General features: G+C 39.6%; 1 protein-coding gene across 3 annotated transcripts; it reads left to right on the top strand.

The window, feature by feature from the left end:
* The first annotated feature begins 1,916 nt into the window (after positions 1-1,916).
* Positions 1,917-11,703, top strand: ZNF706 (zinc finger protein 706). 3 transcript variants are annotated; one of them, XM_030863023.2, is made up of 4 exons: positions 1,917-2,013; positions 5,360-5,496; positions 7,608-7,715; positions 8,525-11,703. In XM_030863023.2, the coding sequence occupies exons 2-3, from the start codon at positions 5,362-5,364 to the stop codon at positions 7,701-7,703; spliced, it is 231 nt and encodes a 76-aa protein (XP_030718883.1). In that variant the 5' UTR covers positions 1,917-2,013; positions 5,360-5,361; the 3' UTR covers positions 7,704-7,715; positions 8,525-11,703. The 3 variants fall into 3 exon arrangements, with proteins under 3 accessions (XP_030718883.1, XP_030718881.1, XP_030718882.1); XM_030863021.2 differs by lacking the exon at positions 1,917-2,013 and adding an exon at positions 2,020-2,236; XM_030863022.3 differs by lacking the exon at positions 1,917-2,013 and adding an exon at positions 2,339-2,612.
* Positions 11,704-12,453: the final 750 nt, after the last annotated feature.

Below are 12,453 nucleotides of genomic sequence, written 5' to 3'. Positions count from 1 at the left end.
AGTTGTCACAACTGGAGATGAAGTGCTACTGACATCAAGAGGGTAGAAGGACAGGGATGTTGCTAAACATCTTACAGTCCCTAGGACAGCCCCCATAACAAAGAATTATCCAGCCCAAAATGTGATTAGTACCAAGGTTCAGAAATTTTACCAATGGGGATAAGTTTATATGTACATGAAATTTTTAGGGGCAAAGTCCATAGCATTTACCAATTTCTTGAAAGTGGTATAACTCAAAAATTTAAGAAACACTGGTTTTAATGAATATTTCATCTAGGCCTTGGTATGAATGAATATTTCATCTAGGCCTTGGTAACAAGTGCCATATTAACCCTATTTCACAACAGAAATCACCTTTCTAGTTAAAAAGACTTATCTTTGCCAATCAGATTTCCCTACCCCTTTCTGTTGTCCAATCTCATTCATGGCTAGACAAACACAGATTTCCTGTCTTTAGGTTTTCCAAGTACCACATCCACCTCCTATTAGCCAGGTTAATATAGTTATTATGGTTATGGTGACTACTAATAATTAAGCTATGGTTTCATGAAATGTCACTATAAGTCCTGCTTTCTTTTCAATCCCTGCCATGTTTCAATTCCTGCTTTCTTTTCAAGTCCTGCTTTCTTTTCAATTCCTACCATGTTTCATACGCTGCTAAGCACTGGGTATATAGTGGTGAAAATGAGCTTACAATTGAATACTGGAGAGATATTAATAAAATTTGAACATGTAACTTAAAACTGCAATACGGAAGGGAGGGCGTGAAAAGTGAAGGCGAGAGGAACTGAAATGAGGTTGAAAAGGAAGGAGTGAACAACCAGATCGTTGTCGTATGCCACCCAAATGCAATAAGCAGTTAACCCCTTCCTGGCTATTTTAAACAATTTGGCGATACACATACCAGTCCAGAAAACTTGCGATGTACTTACGTTCAACTAACATTTCCTGGGGCACTGACAGGCAAATTTGGGAGAGCGGAGGCTATGGGTCAAGGTGGGACAGTCAAATGCAAGACCCTCCTTTGTTGTTTTATCTGTAGTTCTAATTACAAACCAATGTGTGCTGGGGGGCGGGGGGGGGGAAGGTTAAGAAAAAGCCAACGTCTAAACATGCTGCCCTTTCCAGATAAACATCTAATAATCGTTACAATCGCCATCACTCTTGATTCTGATATTGGAAATTAGCCGTCGTGGCCTATAAATCAAGACCAAAAAACCCACAACTTAACCATTTCCCTAAGTATTAACAACTCAGTATATTGTTGAGTAGTCAGCCTGAAACGGTCAGGGGGGCCTAGCCGGCAATTTTCAGTGAGACAGTCAGGCGTGAATCTTGAACTCACTAAAACCCCCAGAATGGTCAAATAACTGAGGTTTCCATGGGAACGAGGTAAAAGGTAGGTGGTGAGAGAACAAAGGCCGCGCGTCCCAGTTCAGGGCCTCCCGGCCCGCCGGCCGCACTGGGGGCGGAAGCGGCGGTGTGCCAGGGTGGCGGGCTCCGGGGTCGGTGACCCACACCGCCGCGGCGCTGGCGCCCCTCTCCGGGATCCTCCCCAGGCCGGGGCACAGGAGGACGCCGCCGAGACTGGAAGCTCGTGAGAGGGGACGCAGGGGTCGAAGCCTGGCCGCCGCCCCAGTGAGTGAGCAAGCGACTTGTGAATCACACTGCGAGCCGTCACCCGCCAGGACCGAGATCACGCGGCTCCTAGGGCCGGCTGAAGCCGCCCAGATGGAGCACGCAAGAGAACGGGGAGTCGGTGCGCCGGGGACAGAGCGCGACGTCCCCTGCTGTTCCAGTCTCTGAGGGGCCACCGTCCCCGCCAGGCCCCGCCCCCTCTCGCTTATGTAATAGGGGCGCGCTGCCATTGGCCCGCGCGACCGGAAGAGGCGCAGGCGCGCGAGCGGGTGGGGGCGGAGGGAGGCCGCGGCAGGAAGGCCGGTGGGCGGGGGCTGCGCTGAGCAGGCTACGCTGGGGCGACTGGGAGAGCTGTGCGGCGTGCGCGAGCACGAGGTGTAGTGGCCTCCCCCTAGGCTGAGGCGGCGGCGGGCGCGCGCGGCGGCGGGTGCGAGGCGCGGGCTGTTGTGCTCCCGGCTCTCCCCTTTCCCCTCCTTGGCGGGTGGAGGAGGCCGAAGCGGTACTGGGCGCGCTGCGCTCCCCTTCCTCTCCCTCCGGCCACCTCCCCCGGCCCTCTCGCGCTGCGCGGTTTCTCCGACGCAAGACTGTCCCGGCCCGGGTGAGCGGCTGTGGGGCGGTGCTGACGCCGCAGGACTCCTGGGAGCCGGGTGGGGGCCCTGCCGGCGGGGTCGGCGGGGACCGTGGGGGGTCATCGCGGGTCGCGAGGGGCCGCCGGCCTGCCCCGCCTCCCTGGGGGCGGCCGAGCCCGTCCGGTCCCGGCGCGGGCCGCGGAAGGACGGGAAGCTCGGGCGTCTGCCAGGCCCTGCAGGTGGCCGGGTCGCAGGCCGGCCGCGGCGGCGGAGCGGTAACCCGCCGGCGACAGCAGCTGGTCGGTTTCTCGAGGCTGGGGCTTCCTGTGGCCGAAGGGGCCGGGTTTCGGGCAGCCGAGGCCTCCAGGAGGCGCGTCTCGGGCCGGGGTCCGTGAGGAGTGGCGGGTAGGTAGGGGTTGTGTGGCTCTGGGTGGCAGAAGAGAGGAGGGAGCTCTCCCAGGCGGGAGAGGCCGGTTTGGGAAGGAAGGCGCGCTGGGCTGCAGCTGGGCTCAGCGAAGTGCTGGGTGAAATAGACCTCACTGCTGGTGCTTTCATCCTCTCTCCTCTGCAAAAGGGATGTATTTAAAAGGTTAGGGTCAGGATGTTGGTCACTGCTTGGGCCTCTTCGTTTTAGATGCTTGTGGAGAATGATCCTACTTCTTGGATCCAAAATCTATTTCTCTCTTACTCGTTTGTTTTGGTTTTAAGAGGATCTTTGGGACAGTGCTTACTTGTTGCCTCCTGTAAGAGCTCCTCATTTTGGAAGAACTCCTTATTCCCTCTACTGCTTCCCTCTTTGGAGCCCCCTCAGAAGACCATACAAAATAAGAGTTATATTAAAAGCCAGCTTTTAGGTACTTATAAAGGACTTCTTGCTCCTCCGTTTGTTGCATTTAGTCAAGGAGAAGTTACGCTTGGTTACGCTTAGATCTTGTAGAAAACTCAGCTGGCTTGAGAGTAAGTCCTAAGTCGAGCTGTCCAAAAGCAGGTGGTTTGGTCGTTTGCATTTCTGCTTTCAGAAAGGAAATCAGTGCAGCGTGTTGCTAGAACTTAGGGGCCTACCTCAGGCGTTTAGACTGATTCAGTTTCCCTTACCTGGTGTTTTCTGTTTTAAAAATAAGAACAAGCAACCGCAGTCTTCTATTTATTAAAAGTTCTATGGCTTTTTGTTACTTTTGTTAGATGACAATGAAAATGGGTTAAATGTATTGTTAATGTTATATTTGAGGAGAAATGGTAACTGCAAAAGTTAAAAATAATGTGTATCTAATGGCATTGCTTTCTACAGATCACTGCATGAAAATGTTATCAAAATAGCTAATAACTTCTAGATATCAAAGAAACCTCTAGAATTAGTAGCTTACCATTTTATAAGTTTTTTTTCCAATGTAAAACAATTAAGAGGTTACCCACACAGTGTATTAACATACGTAGCATAGCATACATCGTGTGGAAGAGTTCAGATCTATGAGAGAACTGAAGTATTCTAACATAAGGTATTGATACTAAGGCATTGAGACATTAAGAATGCTATAAACATTAGGATGCATAAAGATTGAATACCTATCATCCAAATAATACAAAAGTATCCAAATCTGTTTCCATGGGAATTGGTTTGTAAGCGTGCCATAAATATACTTTAAAAAAAATCATTTCAGCTTGGAATTAATAAGAATTTGGTTTTTAAAAAATAACAGAAATGATAGTCTTCAAGGGCTAAGACGTCTGGTAATATTTACCTTTATTTGGTGAGAATGGGGTTCTTATATTAGGCTAGCATACTAAACATTTTTGTAATTTGTTAAAATATTCAGCCAGCTTTCTAGAAAAGGATTGATCCTTCCTTATATTTTGACTTCTGGTTCAGTGTTTAATGCTAGTGGGAACTCGTCCAATTGATGTGTTTATTTTTTCAGTTTCCCTTTTTCTTTTTGGGAGAAGCTCAGGTGTTTTAATGAAATGCTTTGACCTCATACCTGTTAACTAGTTAAGGTTCCAGTCAGAAAAAGCTAGCACTGTTTTCTGGTGAAGTTATAGATCCTTTGTGTGTTCATGTTCTGCAATGACTTAAAAGTTTAAAATTTAATTGCAGTGCTAGTCAAAACTATCCATAGGAATTCTCCTTAGATCCTATTTTAAAGTATTTAAAAAGCAGCTGAGACTCATTATAGACCTTTTGTGAACAGATTTAACTTGTGTTGTCTTAAAGGAGTCTTTAATTTTAATGAAAAAATAAAAGTAGTTCTTTTCCCTTAATTTTTAACCCATGTTCATTTCAGATAATCAGTAGTAAAAAGTGGTATCTTTCATTTTTGTAAAGGTCCCCTTAATCTTATTTAATAATTTGTCCAGCAATCCTATGAATACCTTTTTTTTTTTTTTAAGAAAGAATAGCACAGTAGTTTCATGAAACCTGAGTATTTAAGAGAACGGTTTCCATTGCTCATATGAGCTCCTTTAGAGACATTAGATGACAGCTTTTATTTCTCTTAAAGTTGTAAGAATCTCAGGTCGCACAGTGAATACTGGAAGGGGAGAGTGCCTTTGCAAAATGATCAGACAAATGATTGAGGAAGGGGCTAAACTGTTTCTGGTAAACTTTTGAAGATTACATATAAGAAAGTGTACAATTCTTAGGTGTATAGCTCAGTGAATTTTTACAAGTGAATCAACCTGTATAACCATTACCTAGATCAAGACACAGAACATTATCAGTACCCAAAAAATCCCCCTCATGCCCTTTCTTCCCAGCGTTACTTCATGGATTAGTTTTGCCTGTTTTGAACTTTATACAACAATATGTTCTTTGTATCTGGCTTCTTTCCTTAATGCTGAGATATAACCATGTTGTTTAACAATAGTTTCTTCTCTTTGAGTGCTGCATAGTATTCCATTGTAGAAATCTGCTACAAGTTATGTATCCATCTTACTATTAGTAGGCATTTGGATTGTTTCCAGTTTTAGAAACAGTATACCTGCACTTCTGTTGAATATATACCAAGAGTGGAATTGTGAGATTATAGAGTAGACGACTAGTTTTCTACAGTGGTTCTATCAATTTATCCTCTAGTAGCATTGTATATGAGAGTTTGTAACTCTGAGAGTGTTATCATACTTAGATTTCACTTTAATGCCTCAACTTCTGTTTTTAGATATGGCTCGTGGACAGCAGAAGATTCAGTCTCAGCAGAAAAATGCCAAAAAGCAAGCTGGACAAAAGAAGAAACAAGGACATGACCAAAAGGCTGCTGCCAAAGCTGCCTTAATATATACCTGCACTGTCTGTAGGGTAAGGGGAATTGAAAGACATAGATTTCTCGTGGACAGTTCTTTCATTAGAGATTGGTTTGTATAGGTTAAAATTTTGCAAACATGGCGAGATAAATGCTTTACTTGAAATAGGAGATTTGAGAACTGGTTGTGTTAGGAACCTGTCTTCATTTATCTGTTCAACAATTTTATATATATACGTATATATACATATATACACACACACATATATATGCTTTTTGTTGTTGTTGTTCACGCCGTGCAGCATGCAGGGTCTTAGTTCCCTGACCAGGGATTGGACCTGTGCCCCCTGCAGTGGAAGTGTGGAGTCCTAACCATTGGACCGCCAGAGGAGTCCCAACAATTACATGTTTTGGATAGCTCCTTTGGCCAGGCACAGTTCTCTTGGTGTTAGTGAAAAGGAGTGAACAAAGCAAAATCTGTTTCCTCATGGAGAATAAAGATGTCTTCTTAAGGGCAACACTTTGAACTTTAAAAAAGGTCAGATTTACATTCTTAATTTAGAGCTATGTAATATACCTCTGGTTATATTAATTGGTTTTTTTTTTTCTTCACTACATTCATAGTTATGATGTCTGCAAAACTAAATAGAGTATATTCACATTGAGGGCTTTTACTAGAATTAATGTGTTTTATTAGATTTGAAGAATAATCATAACAGCTGCTATTGAGTGCTGCCCAGGTGCCAGACACTGATCGAAGTGTTTTACATGCATGAGCCCATTAATTCACGTGACAACCCTATGGCATAAAGTACTTTTATTCTCATTTTACGGGAGAGTAAATTGAGTCATGGGGACTGAATAACTTGTGCAGGGTCACCCAGCTAGTATGCAGAAGAGCTAGGATCTAAACCCAGGAGGTCCAGCTCCAGAGCCCACCTTTTAGACCACTATACCACACTGCCTTGAAGTTTTTCTTAAATTCCAAGCCAGGGTCTCTTTTTTGCCTGTTTGTTCAAGCTCACTACCCTTGAAGTTAGTGAATAAAAGTGCCAAAGGAAAAGTGCATAGTGAGATTGATCCAGTTACAAGAAACTTTTTTTGTTCCCCCCAAAGCCCTATGCCTAGGTAGAATTGGTAGTAGGGATGGGAAGGGATCTTGCTAAGGCTTGATTCCTGGACTAAAGTTTATCATTTATTGAAGTCATTACTGATGAAATAGAAGTTCCTAACTACATAAAAGTTCTCATTAATCTAAGAGAGGAAATCTATTACATTAAATAACCTGTTCATAGTGAGCTTTGATATACTCAAAATAATAAAATTGAGCAGCTTCAGATTCTGTTTGGAAAGAGGCAAGGTAAAAGTAAATTTCGCTAAATTACTAATGAAGAAATACCTTGACCTGAAAATATTAGAGTAGCTCATATACTTAAAAACTCAAAACAACAAAAAATGTTTATTTCATGTTTTGTCTAATGTAATGTGCTAAAGAATAATTGAAGGTCCTTGCTTAGGTAAGTCAGTATCGTGTAGTATTTGAGATCTGAAGTACCTAGTACTAGGTTAACCATAGGTATTGGACAAATTAATCTCTAGGTTTTAGTTTCCTTAGCACATAAAATGAGGATAGTAGGACCTGATTTAAGATTACTGGAAGGGGGCTTCCCTGGTGGCGCAGTGGTTGAGAGTCTGCCTGCCAATTCAGGGGACACGGGTTCGTGCCCTGGTCCAGGAAGATCCCACATGCCGTGGAGCGGCAGGGCCCGTGAGCCATGGCCGCTGAGCCTGCGCGTCCAGAGCCTGTGCTCTGCAACGGGAGAGGCCACAACGGTGAGAGGCCCGTGTACCACAAAAAGAAAAAAAAAGATCACTGGAAGTTTCTATGAGAATTTTGGTAACATGCTTAACATAATGTGTTTGGTAAATGTTACCTATTGTTTACTGTTAATCAGATAAGAATACTTCATTCTGTGTGACCCTTTATATGTGAAATGTGGGAATATGCTAGGAATTTCTTTGTTACAGGGTCCTTTTTCATATAGGAATTTAAAAGTGTTTTGCAATAGTTGTCAATCGTGAGTAGTCTCAGGACTTTAAAAGTTAGCACATTTTTATTTCATTAGTCAGGTCTAACTCTTCTTTTTTGCACAATTTTTTAAATTAGACACAAATGCCAGACCCTAAGACCTTCAAGCAGCACTTTGAGAGCAAGCATCCTAAGACTCCACTTCCTCCAGAATTAGCTGATGTTCAGGCATAAAGTTGTTTACAGGTAAATGACCTTTTCTTCTTTTCGTTCATTAATGGCAGGGCTGTATACGAGAGCAGAATTATCTTCTGTAATTGTAAAATTGATTTCTGTCTTCTAGCTGAGACTTCATTACTGAAGTTAATGTTTAACTTTACAATTGTTAAAAGTCCATTTTCCCAGACCATATCCTTTCAATGCCTTTGAAACATCCACGTTTTTAACCACTGTAGGCAAAAATGGCATGAGGTGATGCTGGCCCACTCTGGTCCAAGAATGGAAGAAAGTTTTCAGTTTAAAGAAAATAACTATTATAAAGGTATTTGAGGGTCTTGCTCCCAGAAAGGATGCAGACCAAAGTTTATGAGTGCTTTTTTGAGGTATTTTACTTAGAATGCTTAGTAGAGCTTCTGAGTACATTAAAATGTAAGGCAAAATGTAGGCATTCACTGTATAAACTAGGTAGTTGCTTGAAAATAATCAGTTTATACTTTGTGTGGTTGGATTTTTTTTTCTAAATGGTGGTGATGGTATATGCATGAGTATTATTTTTAAAGTAAATTCATCAAAGATCTGTTTATAAAAATTTAGCTGACAGATCTATCAGACTAACTTCGTAGCTTAGGCATGTTGTGCTTTTTTTTTTTTGAATTTTATTTATTTTTTTATACAGCAGGTTTTTATTAGTTATCTGTTTTGTACATGTTAGCGTATATATGTCAATTCCAATCTCCCAATTCATCCTGTGCTTTTTTTTAAAGACATTTGAAATGCATATAAATCACATTTGTGTAATGCTTACGTTCACCGAAAATCTTGCTTATGTTTTGTAGGTGAATTCGTGACACCTTTGACTCTTCTCCTGTCTCAGACCTTAGGTAACAAACCTGCAGCTGCTTTTCTAACAAACTGTTGATCAGCAAAAATAAAGGGGCTACAGAAACATTCATTTTTATGCTGTTCCCTTTTGGGCTTCATGCAAAGACAATTCTGTGTAAATGTACAGTTGACTCTGATTTGGAAATCTGAAAATCAGTCCATCCTTGTTATAAAAAATTTTTTTACAATTGTAATTATATTGATGTTCATATTGTATAAAATAACTCATTTAATAAAGTAGTACTTTGATTTTACAACATCACAGGATAAATGGTTCTAGAAATTCTGTTCTAACTTTCTACATTATTTGCCTTATAAAAATCTAATGAATTCATCAGCTAGAATTGCAAGCGCAATTCTTATCTCCCTTTCTAAGTTCAGGGGCATGTTCATAGTTAAACTAGAGCAGACTCATTCATGAAATCTGTGCACACGATTTTATTGGCAGCTGCTGGCCTAGGTGAAGAATGACTTACCTGCTGCCTTAGTATATTGCAATCATGTGTCATTTTTCCCTCTGATTGTTTCTTGTGATTGAGGTTGGAGTATTTAAACTTGCTGTGTGACCTGGCTATACATGCCAGCCAGGTCTAGCTTGTAGATAACTGATAAATTCCTGAAAGTGGTTGGATTGTCAGTCAGCCCATCTGAAAAATTAGGTTCTGAAGTATATGCCACAATGGAGTAATTAGCCTACTGTTCAATACAAAATATGATGGAACATATGTGAACTGGTAAAGATCTATCTTTTATAAATTATACTTGGTTCTTTGAAAATGGTTCAAGTTCTTTCATTTGAAATTGAAATATAATTTTCAAAGGAGTTTTTGGAAGTTAATAACAATTTGGCCAATTTATGAATGGATTTTGCATTAACAGAAAGATTGGAATGGCTTGTGACTGGGTTAATTCCCAGAACCTTCTCCTTCCTTTCCTTTTTAAGTGAGAGTTGATTTTTACTTTGTTCTGGTTCCTAAAATCAAAGGCTGTGTACAGTATGACTTCCGTCTGAACTAGAAAAATATTAAAATAGGCCAATATCCACATTCTTTTGGCTCTAAGGATGGGGAAGTGGGTTGGTTCCGATGAATGAGGTAAATGCTACCCAGTTAAAACAGACTAATTTGGGTTTCTTCTAATTTGCTTTTGCCAACTATTAATACAAGTGAAACCGCTGTAACTCAGTTTAAATTTTAAAGTTCATAGAATAGGAAGAACACTCAAATATTTACTGGTAATTGCTTAGAGCCGCAAATCTGATCCTGTGGATTACAAAGTGCATTCCCTCTTTCTGCTGTAACTCATCACTGCATTTGTTTTGTAACTGTACATATTCTGCCCGCCTTGTTTGTCTTCACTGTAAGTTTAAAATAAGATATTTCCAAGGAAAAGCTTCAGTGGTGATAGTTCCTTAGTAACTCCTATTATACTCTTACTTTAAAAATAGTCATTTTTTTCATGTATTTGATTTCCTCAGTTTCAGATTTATTATTTGTTAATTCCCAATATGTTGGTTACCAGAACATTAGAGTTGGCCTAATTGCTTATAGTGGTTATTAACAGAAGTTCTGGTTAAATTACAATTTAAAAGTTTTTAAAAGTGCTTTGAGCATATGTATGTTTATGTTAGTAACAAATCATTTAAAAACCTTTTACAAGTTTTGGGTTAATTTTTGTTTTATTTGTTTTACTGACTAATTCAGAATAAAAGCTTTATGTTCTTATATTTAACCCTTTTTTTATAAGCAGCTGAGGACAGCATATTTAACTTTAGATCTCAGTGATAGGGAGATGGCTGCATTGATATAGCATAAGACATTAATTCTTTCATGCGAGAATTATTAGTGCAGTCCCCATTTTTTGTGTTTGGCTTAAATCGGTATAAGGGGAAGATTACAATTTTTAAACATCCTCATTAATTTGAAGATTCTTTAACAGATCACAGCAAAGTTCATTATAAAACTGTTATGGTGTCTTCAAAGACTTGATAAAATACACAGAATTGCTCCTTTTGTATTCTGTATTGCCATTAGTTGCCAAAAGGAACGGGGTTAAGATTAAACGTTTCCATTCTCCTTCGTATGCATCTACATCCCCATGTTTAACTGACACACTGGGGGCTCAGTTGTGTGCTGTAATGTCTTATTAAAGAAGATATTAAAGAAAACTAAATTAGTCTAATTTCTTCTACATTTTAGGAAATTTTTATATTGCCTTTTCCCATTTTTTTTTTCATTTTTCAATTTAGAATTGTCTCTTGAGTGTAGAACTTGGTAGTTCTAAGGGTGGCAAGAGATTTCTTTCATTTCTCAAGGTTTTCCCTTTAGTCTTATCTGTTTGAGGTCTATAGAATACTTCTTAAGAATAAAAGGAAAAACGTTGCTTAGAACCTTGCTATATAAATAAGTGTAAGCTGTTGGAAGGGGGAAGTAATTAGCTACTAATATAAAGATAATACTAAAACAAAAAATGCTTAGATCAGTTAATTGAATTGAATGGATGGATAAGTCCTTAAAGACATTGACTCAGATTTGAGATAACACTTGTGGTTTTATATTAAGATACTGTATAGCTAATTAATCATATCATACTGGGATGTATGTAGCATGAATAAGATAGGCTTTACCAACATTACTATTTTACCCCCCCAAATCTTTGTTTTTCATTTTTTAAATATGTGGAATATACTGTACCTGTTTTAAAATGTGGTTAATGTAGAGGCCTTTTTCTATAATACAGTGATCGATCACAGTCCAAACTATAACTGAAATATATTTAAGCCTATGAATCTGCATTCATTCATTTGTGCTAGAATTTTCGTTTTGGGGGTAGTTTTTGGTCTGGTTTAGTTTTGGTCACAGATAATATACTTTTTAGAGTGTATTGCAATGAAGATCAACACTAGGGGGTTGTGTTTACTGTGACTTTACATTCTGAGATCTTTCAGGCTAGCTTAATTTTATCTGTTAAAGTTTCAGAAAAACCTTAAGTGCTCCCAATGTGAAGATTTAATAAAACATCTGTCTGCTTGGCTGAGAAAATAGATGTTTTATTAATGAAAGTACAACCTGTCTTTATTAATTGTGGATTACCATATGAAACTGAAAATTAAATATCTTCTATTTTAAATGTTCTTTGGCTAAGCTGTTTACTAAGTTACCATATTTTTGGAGTTTTTTTATTTGTTTTTGTTTTTGAACAGCCATTCTTTAGCTCCAGTTTTTCTGTGTGTGATATGGCTGCAAATTTAAAATCTGCACATATACAAACAGGCTTCAGTCATTTATTTATATCCATATGGGCATATCTATATTGTGAAGTAATTATGTTAAAAATCATATTCCTTTCTAATCATTTTTTAATTTATGAGCATCATTGTTCCTTTACATGATATTAATACTAATGGCTTAGGGTTTTGTAGACATAAGTACCTCACTTTATCACTACCTTCTGCCTTGTAAAATTCAGAATGGGACTTGCATTTTGGATTCTATATTATTAAAATTTTAATTAGAAAATAGGCCATCATAATATTTCCTCTATAACGGTGTAACAGTGTTTCTCATAATGAGGTCTATAGCTAAGGTGACCATACCCATACATCCTGGTTTGCCAAAGACCACTTTGGCATAAATATTGATTTAATATTAATTGATATTTAATATCAAAGTAATGTTATTTATAAGGTATCTCATAAATCTTAATATTGCCTCTTCTTATCACACGTGTCATCAGTTTATAAGGTCGCCTGTGTAGAACAGCTGAAGTCATTTTTTTGGCCACACCGCACGGTTTGCGGGATCTTGGTTCCCTGACCAGGGATTGAACCCAGGCCCACTGCAGTGAAAGCACTGAGTGCTAACCACTGGACCGCCAGGGAAAT

Source organism: Globicephala melas, chromosome 17 (assembly GCF_963455315.2).
Source record: "Globicephala melas chromosome 17, mGloMel1.2, whole genome shotgun sequence".
NCBI classification, from domain to species: Eukaryota; Metazoa; Chordata; class Mammalia; order Artiodactyla; family Delphinidae; genus Globicephala; species Globicephala melas.
Note: the sequence above shows the minus strand (reverse complement) of the source record. Positions and strands in the feature narration are given on the sequence as shown.